The sequence below is a fragment of the Gallus gallus genome, chromosome 28 (assembly GCF_016699485.2).
Source record: "Gallus gallus isolate bGalGal1 chromosome 28, bGalGal1.mat.broiler.GRCg7b, whole genome shotgun sequence".
NCBI classification, from domain to species: Eukaryota; Metazoa; Chordata; class Aves; order Galliformes; family Phasianidae; genus Gallus; species Gallus gallus.
In genome coordinates this window covers 1,878,132-1,899,899 of record NC_052559.1, presented here as the reverse complement: position 1 = coordinate 1,899,899, position 21,768 = coordinate 1,878,132, and the positions used below count along the sequence as shown (strand labels likewise).

The 21,768-nt window shown below is 59.4% G+C and overlaps 3 protein-coding genes and 1 non-coding gene across 6 annotated transcripts; 1 reads left to right on the top strand and 3 right to left on the bottom strand.

The window, feature by feature from the left end:
* Positions 1-75: 75 nt before the first annotated feature.
* Positions 76-6,061, top strand: NMRK2 (nicotinamide riboside kinase 2). Of its 2 annotated transcripts, XM_015299836.4 has the most exons (8): positions 76-236; positions 1,695-1,785; positions 2,618-2,666; positions 2,842-3,013; positions 3,266-3,337; positions 4,368-4,474; positions 5,619-5,705; positions 5,782-6,061. In XM_015299836.4, the coding sequence occupies exons 1-8, from the start codon at positions 211-213 to the stop codon at positions 5,796-5,798; spliced, it is 621 nt and encodes a 206-aa protein (XP_015155322.1). In that variant the 5' UTR covers positions 76-210; the 3' UTR covers positions 5,799-6,061. The 2 variants fall into 2 exon arrangements, with proteins under 2 accessions (XP_015155322.1, XP_046760595.1); XM_046904639.1 differs by lacking the exon at positions 76-236 and having other exon boundaries at positions 1,460-1,785.
* A 1,525-nt stretch (positions 6,062-7,586) lies between these two features.
* On the bottom strand, positions 7,587-13,961 carry DAPK3 (death-associated protein kinase 3). Of its 2 annotated transcripts, none has more exons than XM_015299832.4 (9): positions 13,368-13,961; positions 13,186-13,286; positions 12,204-12,564; positions 11,229-11,358; positions 10,961-11,009; positions 10,833-10,859; positions 10,604-10,756; positions 10,258-10,303; positions 7,587-9,424 (listed from the first exon to the last, which is right to left on the bottom strand). In XM_015299832.4, the coding sequence occupies exons 1-9, from the start codon at positions 13,836-13,838 to the stop codon at positions 8,879-8,881; spliced, it is 1,884 nt and encodes a 627-aa protein (XP_015155318.4). In that variant the 5' UTR covers positions 13,839-13,961; the 3' UTR covers positions 7,587-8,878. The 2 variants fall into 2 exon arrangements, with proteins under 2 accessions (XP_015155318.4, XP_046760593.1); XM_046904637.1 differs by having other exon boundaries at positions 13,389-13,961.
* On the bottom strand, positions 13,780-21,656 carry EEF2 (eukaryotic translation elongation factor 2). Its single transcript, NM_205368.2, has 15 exons — positions 21,557-21,656; positions 20,768-20,982; positions 19,611-19,792; positions 19,314-19,525; positions 18,453-18,631; positions 18,146-18,251; positions 17,731-17,844; positions 17,397-17,535; positions 16,768-16,963; positions 16,394-16,652; positions 15,954-16,061; positions 15,390-15,743; positions 14,981-15,163; positions 14,765-14,897; positions 13,780-14,499 (listed from the first exon to the last, which is right to left on the bottom strand). Exons 1-15 carry the CDS (start codon positions 21,557-21,559, stop codon positions 14,306-14,308), a joined length of 2,577 nt encoding a protein of 858 aa, NP_990699.2. The 5' UTR covers positions 21,560-21,656; the 3' UTR covers positions 13,780-14,305.
* On the bottom strand, positions 18,020-18,096 carry SNORD37 (Small nucleolar RNA SNORD37). Its single transcript, NR_035015.1, has one exon. It is a non-coding gene; the product is annotated as a Small nucleolar RNA SNORD37 (primary transcript).
* Positions 21,657-21,768: the final 112 nt, after the last annotated feature.

Genomic DNA, 21,768 nt, shown 5'->3' with positions numbered 1-21,768 from the left:
GCAGATGGGTGTCAGCTATGGGGCGGGGAAACGGCCGCCGGGCGCTATAAACCCGCAGCAAAGAGCCTCCGCTTCAATGGAACAGCAGAGCGGGGCTGAGCCCAGCGGGGACACAGAGCAGCCAAGGGGGGAAAGGGGCCCTCTGTGCAAAGCCCCACACGCTGTGGGGTTCTCCTCCTCCTCTTCCTCCCCACACTGCACGGCTCCGCCATGGAGTACATCATAGGGATCGGAGGGTGAGTGCGGGGCAGAATGGGACGGGGTGACGGGGTGTATGGGGGGTGGGAGGGGGTTATGGGGTGATATAGGGGGTGGGAAGGGGCTCTGGGGGTTGTATGGGGGATAGGAGGGGGCTCTGCTGTTATACACGGGATGGGGTTCTAGGGGTTGTATAGGGGATGGGATGGGGTTGGGGGTGTATGGGGGTGGGAGGGGTTCCTGGGTTGTATGGGGGGAAGATTATAGGGTGATATAGGGGGTGGGAAGGGGTTCCTGGGTTGTATAGGGGGTAGAAGGGGGTTCTGGGGGTTGTATAGGGGAGAGGAGGGGGTTCTGTTGTTATATAGGGGATGGGGTTCTAGGGGTTGTATAGGGGATGGGATGGGGTTAGGGGTTGTATAGGGAGAGGGTTCAAGAGTGATATGGGGATGGGGTTCTGGGGGCTGTATAGGGGATGAGAGGGAGTTCTGGGGTTATTTAGGGGATAGGATGGGGTTCCTGGGTTATATAGGGGATAGCATGGCATGATGGGGTTGTATAAGGGCCGACAGGGGGTTTGGGGGTCATATAGGGGATGGGAGGGGGTTCTGCAGTTATATGGGGGATAGGACAAGGTTCTAGGGGTTGTATAGGGGATAGGACAGGGTTCTGGGGGAATAGGGAATGTAGGGATAGGGTTATATAGGGAATAGGAGGGGGTAATGGGGTGATATGGGGGATGGGGTTCTATGGTTATTTAGGGGACAGGATGGGGTTCTGGGGGTTGTATAAGGGACAACAGCGGGTTCTGGGAGCTGTATAGGGGATAGGACAAGGCTCTGAGGGTTATATAGGGAATGGGAGGGGATTCTGGGGTTATATAGGGGACAGGATGGTGTTCTGGGGTTATATAGGAGATTCTGGGGTTATATAGGGGACAGGATGGGATTCTGAGGGTTGTATAGGAGATGGAAAGGGGTTCTGAGGTTATATAGGGGATAGGATGGGGCTCTGGGGTGACATTGGGGATGGTACGGGATCGTGGGGTTACATAGGGGATGGGATGGGGTCTCATAGGGGATGGGATGGGATGGGGTCCTGAGGTTACACGGGAGCTGGTGCAGGATGATGGAGTTATACACGGGGTCGGACGGGATGCCGGGGTTGGTCACACAGCGCGGGGCGGACGCCGGGGCTGTCCCGGGGTGACCGGAGCCGCCATGGCGCAGCCCCCCCCCCCGCCCCCCAACCCGCCCAACATGGCGGCGGCTCCGCTCCCCTCAGCGCCGCAGCGCCCTCCCGCGCGCGGGAAGCGACGGACGGTTGGGAGGTTGCACTTCCGGGATGGGAGGCGGGCCGCGTGCGCGGCGACGGCCAATCAGCGCTCAGCGCGCGCCGCCGTGGCGCGAAATTCAAACGTGGTGCGCGCGCTCCCCGGCGCGGGGTTTTGGGGGTCACCGATCTGCGGGTCCGCATCGCGTTCGTTTCTCTTTCAGCGTCACCAACGGAGGCAAAACCACGCTGACCAACAGGATCGTCAAGGCGCTGCCCAACTGCTGCGTCATCCACCAGGACGACTTCTTCAAGGTGGGCGCCGCGGGGACCCCCACATGTGGGGGTGTGTGTGTGGGGGGGGCGAGCGCTGCTCCTCGGAGCGGGTCGAGGGAAATTCCGCTCCTCCTTCCGAGCGGTGTCCTCCAGTGTGACACCTGCATTGGGGGCAATGCAGCACTGGGGGCAGTGGAATATGGGGCCAGGGGAGCACTGGGGCTGATGGACCACTGAGGCCAGTGAAGCACTGGGGTTAATGGAGCAATGGGGCCAATGGAATGTGGGGTCAGGGGAGCAGTGGGGTAATGGACTGTGGTCCTGTGGAGCACTGGGGGCAATTGAGGGTAGGTGTCAGGGGAGCATTGGGATCAATGGAATATGGGGCCAGCGGAGCGCTGGGGGCAATGGAGCACTGTGAGCAGTGGAATATGGGGCTAGGAGAGCATTGGGGCCAATGGAATGTGGGGTCAGGGGAGCAGTGGGGTAATGGACTGTGGTCCTATGGAGCACTGGGGGCAATGGAACATAGGTGTCAGGGGAGTACTGGGGCCAGTGGAGCATTGGGATCAATGGAATATGGGGCCAGGGGAGCACTGGGGGCAATGGAGCATTGGGGTTGATGGAGCATTGGGGCAATGGAGTATAGGCTGGTGGAGCACTGGGGCCAGTCTGCATGCTGCCCTGTATTGGGATTGTGGTACAGCACGGCTGACCTCAGCCCTCTATCACCAATGGCCCCAATGAGCTCAGAGCACTGCTGGACTTTCGGGGTTGGGAGGAGATGGGAAGGGCTGTGGTTAAAAGCTGTCGGGTTTGGGTTCGATCCCCCCAGCTCTGCAGCAACGCTTTATCCCTCACTGTATTTCAGCCTCAAGATCAAATAGAAGTCGGGGAGGACGGCTTTAAGCAATGGGACGGTAAGAGCAGTGCTGGCTGTAGGATGCAGTAATGTATCTTCTTCTGTTGGGTTGTTGTTTTTTTTTTCCCTAAGTATTTCCTTTTAATTCCTAACGCTGTAATAGTCCGTTAACCTTTTGAACCCGTGCGGGTGGCGGCGTTTGATGGGGACCCTCTCTCCCACCCACCCCTCAGTGTTGGACTCGCTGGATATGGAGGCCATGGTGAGCACGGTGCGTGCCTGGATGGAGAACCCAGTCAAGTTCGCCCGTTCCCATGGGGTGAACGTCACGCCCGACCCTACAGAGCCTCCCTCCAAAGAGCCCCACATTCTGCTCATCGAAGGCTTCCTGCTTTACAACTACAGGTGAGGCTGGGGGGCGAAGGGGGGGAGCTCACAGATCTGAAACCCATTCCTGGCATCTGTGTGCCCCACCGAGTCCCCATAGCAGATATTGGGGTGGGGGTCAACCACCTCACACACTAACGAACCCGCCCTACATGACAGCGTGCCTCAACGACAGCGCTGTGGTCGGCAATGAAGAAGTAGAAAGGTTGACTGTGGCTCTTTGGGGTAAAGTGAAACCAGGAAATAATGAACGGTGATTTCTGCCCGCAGACCCCTCATGGAGCTCTTCGACCTCCGCTACTTCCTGGCGGTGCCGTACGATGAGTGCAAACGGAGGAGGAGGTGAGCGGTGCTGGGCTCGACCCTAAGCCATTGGCCAACCCTAAATCCTCATCCCAGCCAGCACTGCCCAACCCTAAATCCTCATCCCAACCAGCACTGCCCAACCCTAAATCCTCATCCCAACCAGCACTGCCCAACCCTAAATCCTCGTCCCAGCCAGCACCGGCCAACCCTAAATCCTCATCCCAGCCAGCACCGGCCAACCCTAAATCCTCATCCCAACCAGCACCGGCCAACCCTTAATCCTCATCCCAACCAACATCACTCACTCTAAGCCCTCACCCCAACAAGCACTGCCCAACCATAAATCCTCTCATCACCCAGCACTGCTGATCCTAAACCTTCATCCCACCCAGCACTGCTCGCTCTAAGCCCTCACCCCAACCAGTAGTGCTCACCCTAAATCCTCACCCCACCCAGCTCTGCCCAACCCTAAATCCTCATCCCAACCAGCACCGGCCAACCCTTAATCCTCATCCCAACCAACATCACTCACTCTAAGCCCTCACCCCAACAAGCACTGCCCAACCATAAATCCTCTCATCACCCAGCACTGCTGACCCTAAACCTTCATCCCACCCAGCACTGCTCACTCTAAGCCCTCACCCCAACCAGTAGTGCTCACCCTAAATCCTCACCCCACTCAGCTCTGCCCAACCCTAAGCCCTCCTCCCATCTCATACTGCTGACCCCAATCCCCCTCCCAACCCCAGTAAGGACGATGAGCTTTGGGGTTCCCTACGCTGCTGATATTGGTGTGTAGGAGCACCACGTGCAATCTGGAATTATGGTTAACGAATTTAATTGGAATAAGTGACCTCATGGCAGCATTAATGGGGCCTTGGCTCTGACTGTCCCTTTTGAGTGGGTTTTACCTACACCCCATCCACCGACGAGCACATGGCCCGCATCCCCCACAACCCACAGCCGCCATGGACCCCATTGGGGGGGTGCTGGAAGAAACCTGCCCCAAAATTTGGCCAACGACTGCTGGGAAGTGATGACCATCCCCACTGTTTCCTATTGGCAGTACACGCAGCTACACCGTCCCCGACCCCCCCGGCCTCTTCGATGGCCACGTGTGGCCCATGTACCTGAAGCACCGGAAGGAGATGGAGGACAGCGGGGTCGATGTCGGTGCGTGTCCCCATTCCCCTTCCTTTTGGGTTTTGAGGTCACCGAGTTCCCCACAACAACACGGGGTGGTGGTTTGATGACAGCGGTGCTGCCCTAATTGCGGTCCATGTCGTAGAGTCACCGTTAAGGACGGGGAAGACCTCTGAGGTCACTGAGCCCAACCCCATGGAACTGTAGGGCTGTTCTGGTTGGCGATGGCCAATGGGGAAATGTAGGGGGAAAACTATGGAGAAAAAGACAACTTTCTGTTGGGGGAAGGGGGGGGTTTGGGTGGGTTCTGTTTTAGGAAAACCAGAAGGGGGAAACAAGCCAACAAAGGCCAGCATTGGGGCCAACAAAGCCAACATTGGGGCCAACGTTGAGACCAACAAAGCTAACACTGGGGCCAACATTGGGGTCAATGTTGGGGCCAACGAAGTCAACATGGGGGCTGACATTGGGGCCAACGTTGAGACCAACAAAGCCAACACTGGGGCCAACAAAGCCAACATTGGGGTCAACATTGGGGCCAATGAAGTCAACACTGGGGCCAATGAAGCCAACACTGGGGCCAACATTAGGGTCAACATTTAGGCCAACGAAGCCAACATGGGGGCTGACATTGGGGCCAACGAAGCCAACATTGGGGCCAACATTGAGACCAACAAAGCCAACACTGGGGCCAACAAAGCCAACATTGGGGTCAACATTGGGGCCAACGAAGTCAACAGTGGGGCCAATGAAACGAACATTGGGGCCAACATTAGGGTCAACATTTAGGCCAACGAAGCCAACATGGGGGCCGACATTGGGGCCAACGAAGCCAACATGGGGGCAACACTGGGGCCAACGAAGTCAACAGTGGGGCCAATGAAACCAACATTGGGGCCAACATTAGGGTCAACATTTAGGCCAACGAAGCCAAGATTAGGGTCAACATTTAGGCCAACGAAGCCAACATGGGGGCTGACATTGGGGCCAACATTTAGGCCAACAAAGCCAACATTTGGGGCCAACGTTGGGTCAATCTATGCCATATTTAGGAACAAATCAACGCAAACATTGCCCTGAGCGTCCCATCCCTATTAACTACGGTCCCCCCCCAGGTCACAGACCCCATAGGGCCCCCCCCACCCCCCATCCTGTGACACCTCCTCTCCCTCAGTCTATTTAGATGGGCTGAAGAGCCGAGAGGAGCTCTACAACGAAGTCCTGGAGGACATCAGGAACAGACTGCTGAACCGCCCCCCAGGTAACCCCACGGCCGGGGGTGGGGGGCAGCCCGCTGTGCTGGAGGGGGGTCTCACACCACCCCTTCTCCCCCGCAGGGCCCCAGAAGAGCTGAGGGACCCCATGTACAGAGCGATGTAAATACTACTTAACGCCGACGTCGGGACGAGGGCTGATTTGGGAAACGTCTTTTGTATATAATCGAGAACCGAAGATAATTTATTTGCAGCCAGGCAGGATTTGCCACTTTATGATATTTCCTTTTTTTTTATATTCCACCGCTTTCAGACGGAAGTTGGGAACCCTTTCCGGATGGAAGGGGCAGAGGCCACGTTTGGGACGCCACCGTTCCCATTGAGTAAAACCAGTTCAAATCTCTCCTTTCCTTTCTTGCCATGAGCCGACGTTGTAATGGGGTGGGGGGCACCTGCGGCCCCGTAACCCCACACCGCATCCTCGGCCTCTTTTGGGGCCGGGGGGGAATGGGGCTCCATTCGGACAACGCGGCCATTGGGATTCTGTCCCACTCGGATGGGAAAACCCAATGGGATTTGGGATGGGAGAGCTCTCTATGGGTTTCCCTGTGTGGGAGAGGCCCTGCGGCACCCAGAAACCCCTATACAGCATTCAGGAGACCCTACATGGCATTTAGGAGCCCCTATAGCATTTTAAGAGTCCCTGTGTAAAGCTCAGGAGTCCCTATAGAGCATTTAGGAATCCCCATTGCACTCAGGAGTCCCTATGTGGAGTTCAGGAGTTCCCTATAGCATTTAGGAAGCCCTATATAGGACTCAGGAGTCCCTATAGAGCACTTAGAAGCCCCTATAGCATTTAGGAGTCTCTGTATAGCACTCAGGAGTCCCTATAGTACTCAAGAGCACCTATATAGCATTTAGGAATCCCTACAGGACTCAGGAGTCCCTGCATAGCATTTAAGAGTCCCTAAAGCATTTCGGGATCCCTACAGCACTCAGGATCCCCTATAGCATTTAGGATCCCCTATATAGCGCTCAGGAGCCCCTACAGTGCCCCTAACCTCGAGTACAGCAGATGGGAGCTCCCCATGCAGGGGGGGTTTGCTGGCCGTGATCCCATGGGGCTCCTGAAACCCAAACCCACAGCGCCAGCGCAGCCTCAGCACCCGGTGAACTTTGTGCCTTTGGGATCAGCTGTCACTGTGGGATCCCCACAACCCCCCCCCCCCCCACACACACACACAGTGCCCCCCATGGGGGACCAGACAGAGCCCCCAGGTCGGCGACCCCCGGGTTTCAGCCCCAAAGCGATGGGAGCAAATGGGGTCGGCCCTCTGCCCCCCATGGACCCCTGGGAGGGGGATGGGAAGGGATTGTCCCACACTGCCCTGCTATGGGGACACCGCCAGCACGGCGGTCACGCTGCCACCCCCCGGCCCTATAATTATCGCCCGGCCGCGTGCCCCACGGGTTGGGATGAACCCGACACCCCACAGCACGTCAATGGGCACGTGGCATGGCCCCATAGCACGACCTATGGCACAGCCCCATGGAATGGCCTATGGCACAGCCCCACATCAGCCCTCCTCGCTCCCCACACTGAGCCCCATGGCTGGGGTTTCCACGTGGCCAAATGGGCCCAGATTTGGACTCCAAGAGCTCCTGCGGATCCCCCGCCCCACTCCCATCACCTCTCCCCACCTCTCCCACAGACCCCTCCAATGATCTCCCCCCAAAGACCACCCCCAAACCCCCCCCCCACTCCCATGACCTCTTCCAAACCCCCCCAATGCATTCACTCCCAGCCATCAGAATGCCCGAATCCCTCCCCCTCCCCCTACACTTTGCACCCCAAACCCCCCTCGGGGCAGAGGGGGCACAGCGATGACCCCAAACCCCCCCCCACTCCCCATCCCTGCACAGTGGGGTTATGAGGACAGAAAGCTTTATTTTATGAAAAGGGACTCAAAGCTGCACACAGTGGGAGGAAGCACTGTGGGGCAGATGGGGAATGTGGGGCAGCCTCGGGGGGCACTTCCAAACCTCCCCCCAAAGCACGGCCGCTCTGGGGTCAGATTGGGGTTTGGGGCCACGTAGGGACAGCGCTTTGGTCCCATTCCCACTCCATAGGGGTGCGACCCTGAGGGAGAGGAGATGTCCGCCCCACTGAGGGGAGTGGAGCCCCACAGACGGCAACGGGACCCCCAGAGCCCGAGGAAAGGGGAGTGCAGATCAGGGGAGCACCCCACAGGCATTGGGGACAACTGGGGGCTCTACGGGGGACAGCGGCACGCTGAGCTCCGGCCCCACACCGACACAGAGGGCGCGCAAAGCCCTATAGGGCTGCCGTCTCACCCCACTTGGTCCCTGACCCCGCTGCCAAGCCATGGGGCTCCTCCCACCCCACAGTGTGCACCCCTGACCCCAATGCCTAGCGATAGGGTTGCCAATCCCACCCCACAGCCCCACATGTTCCCTGACCCCACTGCCAGGCCACGAGGCTGCTGTCCCACCCCACAGCCCCACACATTCCCCAGCCCAACTGCTACCCATAGGGCCACTGCTCCCACCCCACAGCCCCACGTGTCTCCCCAACCCCCTAACTAGCCATAGGACCCCCATCCCGCCCCACAGTGTGGCTCCTTGAGCCCACTGTCTAGCCATGGGGCTGCTGTCCTGCCCCATAGTCCCACATGTTCCCCATTCCCACTGCTAACCATGGGGCCACTGCCACCCCACATCCCCATGTGTTGACCATCCCCACTGCTACCCATAGGGCCGCTGTCCTGCCCCATAGCCCCACCGCTTCCACAACCCCACTGCTACCCATAGGGCCGCTGTCCTGCCCCATAGCCCCACCGCTTCCACAACCCCACTGCCACCCATAGGGCTGCTGTCCTGCCCCATAGCCCCACCGGTTCCACAACCCCACTGCCACCCATAGGGCCGCTGTCCTGCCCCATAGCCCCACCGCTTCCACAACCCCACTGCTACCTATAGGGCTGCTGTCCTGCCCCATAGCCCCGCCATTTCCACAACCCCGCTGCAACCCATAGGGCCGCTGTCCTGCCCCATAGCCCCACCGGTTCCACAATCCCGGGGCAACTCCCAACCCCAAACCCCACATTCCCCAACCCCACCGCCAACCACAGCCCCACCGTCCCTCCCCACAGCCCCACGTTCCCCGCCCCCACTGCTCCCACCCCACACCCCCACCACCTCAGCGGATGCTTCCATCCTCTCCGCCGCTCTGCAGCTTCTCCCTCTCGATGGACCAGAGCAGCTCCTGCACGAACCTCACCTCGGACGCCACCTGCTCGGCCAGGGCACCGTAGCGCTTCTCCAACCTCCGGTAGCGCCGGCGCAGCCCCCCGGCCGCCTGCATCACATTCCTGCTCTCCTCCTGCGCCCGCTGCCGGGCGGACTCAGCTCGGAGCAGCTCCTGCCGGATCTGCCGCAGGTCGCGGCCGATGCTCTCATTCTCCTCTTTGTACCACGACTCCTTCTCCTCGTAGATGGACAGCAGGGCCTCGATGTCCTCCCGGAAGGATCTCTTGTTCCTCTGTATCTCGCGGAGGGTCTCCTCCGCCGCCGCCACCTCCTCCATCACTTTGGAGAAGCGCTCGAAGTTGACGTAGGTGTTGTTGGGCGGCATGCTGGAGTGGGACTTGATGGTGTATTCCTTCAGCCGCGTCGTCTTCAGCCGCCGCCGCTGCTCCGCCTTCTTCCCACTGTCCTCGTTGCGGACGTTCCTCCTCTTGATCACCTGTGGGGAGGTGTGGGGACGTGGGATGGGGCAGTGCGGCGGGGCCGGATTGGCCCTGTGGGGTGGGAGGAGCACCAAAGGCACCAACTGACCCATAGAGGCAGAAGGGACCCATAGGGATAGGAGCACAAGAATGGGTTGGGTTGGGTTGGGTTGGGTTGAATTGAGTTGGGTTGAGTTGAGGTGGGTTGGGTTGGGTTGAGGTGGGTTGAGTTGGGTTGGGTTGAGGTGGGTTGAGGTGAGTTGGGTTGGGTTGGGTTGAGGTGAGTTGGGTTGGGTTGGGTTGAGTTGGGTTGGATTGAAGTGGGTTGAGTTGGGTTGGGTTGAGTTGGGTTGGGTTGGGTTGAGTTGGGTTGGGTTGAGTTGGGTTGGGTTGGGTTGGGTTCAGTTGGGTTGGGTTGGGTTGGGTTGGGTTGAGTTGGGTTGGGTTGGGTTGGGTTGAGGTGGGTTGAGGTGGGTCGAGGTTGGGTTGGAGGGACTCCAAAGATGTCCCCATTCTGATCCCACCACAGGTGGGTGCCCCTCAGTACATCAGACTGCTCAGGACCCACCCACCCCCAATGCCTCCAGGGATGGGCAGTGCTGTGGGGTGGGACTTCCCCAACACTCGACCCCACAGCAAGAGTGCTCACATCCTCTGGACCCCCTCCCCCCCCTGCATCACTGAGCCCCACTGCTGACCACACAACAGATATCGTGAGACTCAAACCACACATCTGAGTGCTGTCCCAGTGCCACAACAAACCCACATGGCTGTGGGGACACAGAGCACCCCACTCTCCCAGCCCCCCTTTGCCCCACATCCCCCACACCATCACCTGGAAACCCCATACCTTGATCCAGGGGTGCTCCAGGCTCTGAGCTATGGTCATCCTCTTCCTGCAATGGCAGCAGGGCAGAATGTTGGTGATGGGGTTGGGGGTATGGGGTCAGGGGGGGAACAGGAGGAGAGGGGACAGGATTGGGGGGATGGGATCAGAGGGGCTCAAAATCGGGGGGGCCATGCTCGGGGGCTGCCAGGCTGTGCAGCTCAGCCCTCAATCCACCACTTCCTCACAACCCCATTCCCTCCCTTCCATCCACAGCAGCCAGAGGTGACCCCACAGACACCCACCCCACACCGACGTGGGGCACAGCCAGGCCCACGTCAGCCCCCGCCACCTGCACCCCAACCCTCACTTGGGGTCCTTGACCAGCAGCCGGCGGATGAAGTCCTTGGCCAACTCGCTGGTGCTGCTGAAGTACTCCTCATCGAAGTCGTAGTTGACGGCGGAGATGTTGGTGAGGGTCTCCTGCTTCGTTTCCCCCAGGAAGGGGGACGCCCCACTCAGCCTGCAGCAATGGGGGGGACGCTCAGCCCCACATTCCCACCCCCTGCAGCACCCCCACCCCCGGCCCCACTACTCACAGGATGTAAGTGATGACCCCAATGCTCCTGGAAGGGAAAAGAGGAGGTCAGAGCCCCACAGTGTCCCCCCCACGTGGCACAGAGGGGAGATGGGGGGACATCCTCGCCCCCCACCGGGGCTCACTCACCACATGTCGGCCTCCAGCCCCAACGGCTCGTAGTTCACGATTTCTGGTGCTTTAGGAGGGAAAAGGGGAGAGAACAGACTCATTTTGGGGGGAAAAATACAAATATCCGTCCCCACGAAGGCATCCATCTGCTGTGTATGGACACACATGGGGCACCCGGCTCTGCCCCCGGCCCCACAGGGAGATAACCCACCCAGGGGTACCTCTGCAGGATGAGGCCAACATTTCTGAGCCCAGAGAACCCCCCCCCAACAAAACTGTGCCTCACCCACGAACTCCGGGGTCCCGAATATGTTCTTGAACTCATTCCCAGCTTCAATCTTGTGGGCGATCCCGAAGTCGATGAGTTTGATGCGAGGGTTGGGCACGTTCTTATCCAGCAGCATGATGTTCTCTGGCTGTGGGGGTCGAGGGGGGGGAGGAGAATGATCAGTGCTTCACCCCAACGCCGAACGTGAGGTGTTCCACAAGCCAGCAGCGTGCCACGGTGGCCACAAAGGCCAATGGTCAACCAATGGTCGACCACACATCAGCAACGTCCTCCTGTGGCCAAGAAGGCCAACGGTGTCTTGGTTGACCAACGGCTGGCCACAGGTTGGCCATGAGTCACAGTGTGCCCCGGTGGCCACGAAGGCCGGTGGTGTCCCAGTGGTGTCTCAGTGGTGTCCCAGTGCTGTCCCAGTTGACCAATGGTTGACCAACAGTTGGCCACAAGTTGACCACGAACCAGGAGTGCACCCAAGCAGCTATGAAGGCCAATGTTGTCCCGGTAGACCAATGGTTGACCAACAGTTGGCCACGCGTTGACCACAAGCCAGCAGAGTGTCCCAGCAGCCACAAAAGCCAACTGTTGACCAAAAGCTGACCAACAGTTGACCAACAGTTGACCACGAGCTGGCTGTGAGCCCCAGCGGCCACAAAGGCCAACGGTTGACCAACAGTTGACCAACAGTTGGCCACACGTTGACCATGTGCCAGGAGTGCGCCCCAGCGGCCACAAAGGCCATCGGTTGACCAACAGCTGACCAACAGTTGGCCAACGGTTGACCATGTGCCAGCAGAGTGTCCCAGCAGCCACGGAGGCCAACGGTGTCCCAATGGTTGACCAAGAGATGGACATCCACAAGCCTGCAAAGCATCCCAGTGGCCAAGAAGGCCAACAGCGTCCCGGCTGACCAACAGCCGACCACCCCACGGTCCCACCCGACCCCTACGGCTCCCACCCCCACCCTTTGACCCCCACCTTCAAGTCAAAGTGTGCGATGCGCTTGGAATGCAGGTAATGCACCCCGTCCAGGATCTGCTTGAGGAACTGCGTGGCCTCCTCCTCCGTCAGCGATTCCTTCTCGGCCAGGAAGTCGAAGAGCTCCCCGCCCGACACCAGCTCCAGGATCAGCACCACGTCCGTCTTGTTCTCGAAGATGTCGTGCAGTGTGATGATGTTGGGGTGTTGGATCTCCCTCAGGATGTCCACCTCCCTCTCGATCTCCTCCCTGCTCACACCCCGACGGCTCGACGACAGCCGCCGCTTCTTGATGAATTTGGCCGCGTATTCCACGCCCGTTTTCCTCTCCCGGCATTTTCTCACGATGGCGAATTGGCCGCTGGGGGAGGAGGGAACCCTTCGGCGTCGCTCACACAGCGGGGGAGGCGCGGATCCCGAACGCTGCCGGGAAGGGGGGGGACCCCTCGGACGCGGTGCGGGGAGGGGGCGGCGCAGCCCCCATACGGAGCCCACGGGGCCGCCCCACGCGCTCGGAGTGCGTCCCGGCCCGGCAGCGCGGGATGCGGGAAGGAAATCCGCCCTCCCGCGGAGGCGGCGGCTGCTGAGCCGTCCCCGCACCGCCGGGCCGCGCAGGAAGAGGCCGTGCCCCGCAGCACTGCGTGTCGGCCGCCTCCACGGTGGGAATCCGACCTCCGCCCGTACGGTCGGGACCGCTCATCCCAGCGGACGGCGCTGCGGCTGTCCGTCCGTCCCGTCCCATCTCCGCCATAGGGCCGGGGCCGCTCACCCCCCCCCCGCCCCGCACCGCCCCCCCGCGCTGACGTCGGGCCGCGTCCCGTTCTCGCGGAGCCATATAAGGACCGCAGCGCCGCGCCGTCCCCGAAGCGCCGCGGAGCGCCACGGCGGTGCGGGATTCGCGTCGGGAGCCGCCCCGCAACCGCGGGGGGGCGCCGGGGGGCGGCCGTTGAACGCGACGACCGCGGCCGTCCGCCCCGCTCACCTGCCCAGCTCTTCCCCCATCTCGTAGAAGTCCTCCACGCTCTCCTGCCGGAAGGTGGACATGGCCGCGGCCCCGCGGTTCCCCGCCGCTCGGCTCAGCACCTGCACGCCGGGAGATGCCGCTGAGCCCCGCGCCGAACCCCCCCGCCCCGCAGCGCCCCGCAGCGCCCCGCGCCGCCACACCTGGGCCGCCCCCACCCGCACCGCCGCCGCCGCCGCCGCATTCCACCACTGCCGGGGCTCCGCCCCCCCGCCGCCGCTATTGGCTGCGGGGCCACCGACGTCCCGCCCCTCGCGCGCTATCATTGGCTCCCCGCCGATGACGTCATGCTGGAATGCGGTGATGAGGCCGCGCGGGGATGGCCCCGCCCTGCCTCGCCCCGGAGCTTCGGGCCCCGGGTTCGAATCCCGGCGGCGCCTCCCGGCGGTCCCGCACCGCACCGCACCGCACCGCGGCTCCCCTCCCGCTGCTGTCAGTCCCGCAGCTCTCAGCCCTCCACCCCACTGCTGGAGGCCGGGGATCGCGCAAGGGCCCGGTGGGAGCCGCGACGTACAGCCGGCAGCCCCAGCAGCACGCAGGGAGCGCAGCCAACCATTCATCACCATATCAAATTTATTATTTCCAGTGGCACTAATACATTGGTTGATGCTCATGATGACAATCACACTGCACAAGATCTCCCTGCCTTCGAGTTTCTGCCCAACCACAACACCCCCCACAGCCCCCCACGAAAGGGGGAGCGGCCCCTGCAGCCCTCGGCCTCTCCTCTCCCCCCCATCAGCACAGCAGAGCAGAGCAGAGCCGCTCCTCAGCTCCAAGTCGAATAAATATGGAATCGGGCAACTCGCAGCTGCTTCGAGTGGAAATGCTTCGTTACAATGGCACCGAGTAGGGCCCCACATGAGTCATGTGCAACACAGAAACCTATAAGGCTGAATATCAATGCTTTTTTGTGTTTTTGTTTCGTTTTTGTTTGTTTGTTTTTTTTTTTGTTGAAAGTCTCCAATCGCTATGAAACTGATTAAGTACAATGCAAAGAGATGGTCACTGCAGTCTACCATTTTGCTAGTTAGTTTGTCTGAGTCCCACACCAGTGACAGTGATGGTGGGTGTGCAGCCTTTACAATTTGTCCAGGAAGTTGTCCAGGGCCGGGATGCCCTCCTTCAGCCCCTTACGTTTGCGGGTCTCGGCCACCACCTGGGAGGGGCGGCTGGCGCTGTCGAAGGGATCGCCGGGCAGGATCTGCCAGTGGTCGAACACACACTGGGGGAAAGCCTGGCCGCCCGTGTTGGACCTCAGGTCGGCTGTGAAACCTGGAGGGAAGAGCAGAGGTGAGTTGGAAGGGGATCCCGGCTGCAGCCCAACGCACGTGGGGTCAAACAGCAGCAGCTCGCCCCGCTGCAGGGCTGCAGCAGCCTTCCCATGAGCCTCAGCCCCTCGGGGAACCCACAGTCCTCCCTCCACAGCTGCACCCCCACGTACAGCCCCCATCCCACTGCACCTCCAGGCCTTAAACCACGCGGCGTGGACTCCTTCCTGAGCAGGATGAGCTGCCAGCAGCTGCCGCCACACACTTACCGAAGGACTCGTTGACGGGCAGGTAGGCCTTCACCACGAACATGGGGGTGCCGGCCACCTGGGACTCCTCAAAGACGTGGCCACGCTTCCTGTTCAGCACACCGTAGATGCCACCAACCACCTGCTCTGGGCACTGTGGGACAGAGGGGGAGGTCTCAGGGGCTGCAAACTGCCCACCTCCCTTTTCCTCAGGTGAGGAGAGAGGGTTTTCCTTACCTGGATTTCCACAAGGTAGATGGGCTCCATGAGCCTGGGCTGGGCGGTGAGCACGCAGGCATACAGGCACCTCCTGGCAGTGGGGATGATCTGCCCACCCCCACGGTGGATGGCGTCAGCATGCAGGGTCACATCGTGCACATCGAAGCGGACACCGCGCATGTTCTCCTCACACAGGACGCCCTGGGTAAGCAGAAGCAGGCTGTGAGACAGCGCTGGGGCCAGACGGTAACCCTGCTCCTCCCACCTCTGAGTCACATAGGCAGTGCCAGTGCTGCCTGCAGCCCAGCCCCAACACCAGCTCCGAGCCCAGCCCCAACACCAGCTCCGAGCCCAGCCCCAACACCAGCTCCGAGCCCAGCCCCAACACCAGCTCCGAGCCCAGCCCACACACACCACCCCCACCCACCTCCTTGGTCGCCCACTGGAAGCCGGCCACCACGCTGTCCTTGATCTCATTCAGGTACTGCACTCCCTTGGTGATGTCGGTGAGGATGTTGGGCCCGGTGCCGTCAGGACCGAAGCACCAGATCTTCCTGGCCTCGGTGACGTCCCACTCGTACTTCTCAGCCAGGTAGCGAGCCCTCTGCTTCAGCTCCTGGCGAGCAGAGACCTCGCCCTTGTCGATGTCTTCAGCCAAACCATCCGGGAAGGGCCGGGCCTTCATGTACAGCCTGTTGTGTTTGTTGGGGGACTTGGAAAGGCACATCACGTTGGACTCCTCGCTGACCGTCTCACGGTAAGACACGACGGGATCGGATTTCTGCAGCGACAAACAGCACAGCAGGGAAGAGCAGTGAGCCACCGGCCTGCAGCTCACCAGCAGCAGCACTGAGGTGAAAGGCTGCCAGCACAGAGCTGTTACTGCTACAGGTTCACCAGCAGCCCCTGCTGCTCAGGCTGTGTGTCAGTGCCATCAAACCGCACTGCTTCACAGCCCCTCAGCCCGCCAGGCTGCACGCAGCAGCTGTACCTTGATAGGAATGCAAGCGTGGTCCTCCTCCAGATCCTTCAGGCAGATTTCCAAGTGCAGCTCCCCTGCACCAGCAATGATGTGCTCTCCGGACTCCTCAATGATGCACTAAGAAAACCAAACGTTAATACAGCAGGTGAGACTTCTGGCTGTAATGCAACGAAAGCCCTTGCACATGAAACACTGGCATTTGCCCGATGGTCTCTGATTTTCTGGCTTGACTCATAGGAACTGTTTTAGAAGCTCTTTCTGCTGCTCTGGGGATGAGTCACAGCACAAGCCCCAAGGAGGAAGGCTCTATTCCTTCCCACTCTGGGAGGATTGGAACTAATAACCAACACAAACCACTTCTGCCTGCTCTCCTGGTGCAATCGTAACCAAAGGCACCACAGTGCAGACTTCCGAGTGTGAGCAGGACTGGGATTTCCCCACACACTCACCTGCACCATAGGGTCAGACTTGGCAAGGCGCTTCAGCCCCTCCACCAGCTTGGGCAGGTCTGCAGGGTTCTTGGCTTCCACGGCCACGCGCACCACAGGGCTGACGCTGAACTTCATGACCCGCATGTTGTGAGCGTGCTCGAAGGTGGTGATGGTTCCAGTCTTCACCAGGAACTGATCAACGCCAACCAGACCGACAATGTTTCCACAAGGCACGTCCTCAATGGGTTCAACGTAGCGGCCCATCATGAGGATGGTCCTGCGGGAAGAGAAGGCTGTTTCGTGGCCTCAGAGATAAGGACGGAGCAAAGAGAGTGCCACAGCCACAAAGGGGAATGACAGCTGCCAGCAGACTGCACCCAGCCAGGACCAACCTTTGGATTGGCTTCAGGTACAGATCCTCCTTCTTGCCGGGCGTGTAGTTGGGTCCCATGATTCTGACTTTCAAGCCAGTTGATACGAGACCAGAGAAAACACGGCCGAAAGCATAGAAACGTCCCTTGTCGGAGGTTGGCACCATTTTAGAAATGTACATCATCAGAGGGCCCTTGGGATCACAGTTCTTAATACCTGAGAAGAAGGAAACAGATCTCATTGAGGAATACCTCTGGTACTCAGCAGACCCACCCCACTGCTTCCCCCATCCTCTCGTTACCACACCTGTGCCCAGCAGTGCCCCCCTCTGCTCCCCTCCGTCCTGACAGCCGGCCAGCCCAACAGACAGGAAGATCAGATTGCCCAGAGATCTTTTAAATGAATACAGGCTCAGCCTGAGCTGCCACCACACGCCCTGGCTGCTCTCCAGTTACTTAGCAAGCTCAGCACTCCCAAGTCAAGTGCTCGCTGGTAAGCCTGTTTGATCCATACTAGAAAAGCTACAGGCTCAAGAATTACAAAAGCTACTAAGCTGTGGGCTTTGGAGAACAAGATAGTTCCAGGTATTTTAGACCACTAAACACTTCTGCAAAGAGATCCCTGGCAGCAAAGCAGCAGCCTCGCATACCTATGGCGGCCTCATCATCAGGGGGCCCCTCATAGAGCAGCTCACAGCGGTACTTCTGGGCTGTGACAGGAGAAGGCAGGTGAATGGTGATCATCTGGAGCAGGGCATCTCCGGCAGGCAGCCACCGCCTCATCACAGCCTGAGCAGAGAGCAGAGGGTGAGAGCCAGGCAGACAGCTCAGAGCCCAGCAGTCAGCCTTGCCTTCCTCGCTCCCCTCTAAGTGATCAGCAGCACCTTCCTACCCAAGCAGGGGTTGCAGCTGCAGAGCAAATTCACACAGATGGACCAGCCCAACTCCTCATCTCTTCTCACAGAGGATTAGGACCAATCTCACCTTCAGCAGGGGTTTGCCCTCCTTGTCCTTATCTTCACTGTCAAGCTTGATGTCCAGTTTCTCAATCAGTTTAGCTGCCTCCTCTTTCTTGAAGGTCATGATTGCATCAAACACCTATGAGAGCAGCAGCAGTTAGGAGACCCAGTCTGAAGCAGCAGCACACGCATCTCTAAAGATCATCTAAAGAGAACCCATGCCCATCACTGGCTGAATCCACACGGACCCCCAGACACACACTTGCCCTCCCACACCCACTAGCAGCTCCCCTGCTGCACAGAGCAACGAGCTCAGCTCGCGTCAGATACTCAAATTTCTTCAATCAAACAAGTCAGGTCAAAGTGAAGAAATTTTCCATCATCACGCACTGCAGCAGAACAAAAGAGCATCAACAAGGGCAGAGCAGCAAGGAACACACCTTGAAGATGGGATCGAGGATGAGCTGGCAGAAGGTCCTAGGGAGTTTCTTTCCATCGGGGCCAGTAGCGGATTTGCTGAACTTGCCAGTAGCAGGATCAAAGTATCTGCAGGAAAAATAAGCCAACAGATATCAATGCCCAGCTTAGATGGAAAAGTGTGGTGTGTTTTTTTTTTAACCCTGGTTAGCTCAGGAGTGAGAAAAAACTGGCACGAGGATTGAGTCACTGAGCCTGAACGCCTGCACTGCCAGGTTAGGGGTGCACAGAGCCGGTGTGGGATTAGAACCAACAGCCACAGTTACTCACCTGTCTCCCCACAGCTTCTTCATCATGTCTTCTACTTTCTTGGCACGTTCAGTTGGATTCATCTGGGCATCACCCTTGGCAGCAAACTTTGCAACATACATTTCAGCAAACTGTTTCAAAGTGAAAGCCCAGCCATGCAGGCCGGAACCAAAGCCAACTGTACCAAGCACAGGATCGATCTGAAAGGGAAGAGGACAGCTGGGTTACAGAGGAACAGCTGTGGAGGGCTACAGCGGTCAGCCCAGGCAAACCAAACACACTGCATGCCTCCACCAGGAGCCTGAAGGTGGGCCTTCAGAGCTACAGAAGCACTGAGCAGTTCTGTGACAGTCAGCACCTGCCCAGAGGGACTGCCTGCCTCACACATCCCATTTTAGCTCCATAACCAAAACTGGATCCCTTTTTCTTCACTTCATCCAGCTCAACACCAGCTTAGATCTGCCCGCGAGTCAGTCTGTAATCCTTAAAGGAAATATCAGTAGCAAAATCTACAATTTGTTGGTTTCTCAACAGGAACAAAGCACAAAGGTTTGCTCAGAACCTGCAGCTCAGCGGGCCCTGCACACAGCCCAGAGTCCAGCAGGGAGTGAAGGGATCACCACCACCAAAGGCCCTCCAGCCTCAGAAGGCAGCCCAGGGCCTGCAGCCCGTGTCAGGTGAGCAAGGAAAGTCCTGCCAAGAGGAGGACCCCCCCACTGGACAGAAAACACACTTGTGTTTATATTCTTTCTTGGCTGGGTGCCTCCACTATCCCAGCCTCACTCCTCCCTTGGAAGGAAGAAAGCAGTGCTACCAAACACAGCTGCTCCCTCCTGCTGAAGGGGCTCATTCTGAAAGCAGCACTCCCAGCCACTCACTCACCATGATATTTCCCATCGGGCCGCTTTCTCCTTCTCCATACGTGGAGATGATGACGTTCACGTTCTCCACAATCCGCTGGAAGGTCTGGTACAGCTCCTCAGGATCCAGCTGCAGCTCCAGCAGCGCCCGATCCATCTTGTTCATCATCAGGACAGGTTTGATCCTCTCAGCAATGGCCTGACGCAGCACAGTTTCTGTCTGCACGCACACACCTGTCCAACACAGGACAATCAGTTCTCCTCACCTTCACATCGGCCCAACACAGCCCGCAGTTACACAGGGCTGCAAAAGCCTCACCAGAGACGCAGTCGACAACAACCAGGGCACCATCAGTGACACGCAGAGCAGCGGTGACCTCTGAAGAGAAATCCACGTGCCCAGGAGAGTCGATCAGGTTGATCAAGAAACCAGAACCATCCTTGCTTTGCTTGATGAACGCCAGATCGTTTTCCGAGAGCTCGTAGAACAGAGAAATAGCTCTGAAATGGAAGGAGAGCTGTTAGCATCACCCACTCGTTACCCCTCTGCTGCACTTGGAAGCAAATACAGTTGGAAACCTCCTTTCATCCTTTATTATTTATTTACAGACGGCTGCATCCAGCCTCCACCATTTCCTGAATCATAGGATGGCCTGGGTTGAAAAGGACCACAGTGATCTTCCAGTTCCACCCCCCTGCTATGTGATGGTCACCAACCAGCAGCCCAGGCTGCCCAGAGCCACATCCAGCCTGGCCTTAAATGCCTGCAGGGATGGGGCACCCACAGCCTCCTTGGGCAACCTGTTCAGTGCGTCACCACCCTATGAGTGAAAATCTTCCTCCTCATATCCAACCTAAACCTCCCCTATCAGGAAGCACGATCCTGAGAGGCAGATGGGGAAGATGCTCAGGAGCATCCACAAAAACCTCTGCTTTTCGTGCTTCCCTGTAAATCATAAGCCCTCGTGACAACTTCAGGTGCCAAAGAGGGCACCACCTCCTCTCTGCTGCGTATTTCTGCTTTTCCCCCCAGCCCAAACCCCTTCTGATCCCTGCTCCTCTGGTGTCCTCCAGCAGCCCACAGTGAGGCAGTGAGACCCACAGCCAGCGCTGCTCCCATGGACGGCCGCTCAGCAGACAGCCTCGCAGCCCCATTACACACAGCTGGTGCCAAAACAAGAGGCCAAAAGTCACGCTGCAGGAGCGCATCAACCTCCCAGCAGCCATCCAGGTAACGCTCAGTGACTCACCGAAGGGCAATCAATGCTCGTTCATTCAAGCAACCCATACAAGGAAAAAAACTAAGCTTTTGAACAACCAGACGAGAGAAAGGCTGATGGGGTCATCTTCATCTGAAGGTGAAACTCGGGTAGCATTCAAAGCGCTCCCGAGGACCGAAGCGACACTCCCGAGTGTCCAAAGGACACTCAGACCACGCATTGGGAACACGAGGGCAGCCGAAGGAGCGGCACTCACGTAGATTTGATGGTGATGCACCGTTCCTGCTCGTCCTTCCTCGTGTCAGTGAAACGGGTCTCCCCCGCGCGGGCAGAGGCGATGATCCCAGCTTTGCACACCAGAGAATCGGTCAGGGTGGACTTGCCGTGATCAACGTGGGCGATCACCGACATGTTTCTGATGTTGGCCTTTTTGTCCATGATGGCCCGTATCTGATCTACTGTGAAGTTCACCTTGGAGAAGGGAAGAAGGGGGATAAGGAAGACGCGCTACGTAACATAAGAGCTCCATTTCTTCATACGTGGCACTGTCAGGTTTAGCCTCACGAGACGGCACGCTGGAAGAACGGTGAGGGCACTGCAGAGAGCGCCGGGCCCGCAGCGCAGCGGCCAACAACGCGTCCTTCAGCGCTGCCGCACTGACAGCGCTCCCCGCGCTGCAGACCGCCCTCCATCCTCACCCCCCCGCTCGGGGGGGGACCCCGCACCGCGGAGCTGCGCGGGGCCGCAGCGTTACGTAAGCGCTCCGGCAGCCGCCCGGCCCCCGCCGCAACGCCGCATCGCCGCCACAGCGGGGAACGAGAGCCCCACGGAGCCGCCGCGGAGCTCCGGGTGAACGACGCCCCACCGCCGCGCCGCGCCAGGCCCCGGCCCCACCCCTCTCCCCTCACAGCGGCCCAGGCCGCAGCGCCAGGCCTCGCCCCGCCGCGGGGCCCCACAGCCCTCCCGGAGCGGACATCCCCACCCGCGCAGCCCGCGCGGGATCCCCTCAGCTCCCCCCGAACGGCGGCGGGACGCGGGGCCTCACCATGGTGGCGGATGGAGGCGGATTCTCCGGGGCGGGGGGGTACAGCAATGGCGGCGGCGTCGGCCCTGTCTCGCTGCCGAGCGCAGAGCGGGCGGAAGAGAACGCTGACGTCAACCGCCCCCCTTTTATAGGGCAGCGCCGGCCGGGGGGAGGAGCCTGCGCGTGCGCGTGCGCAGATGCGCCTCTCTAGCACCCGGCTGCCGGCAGCTCTA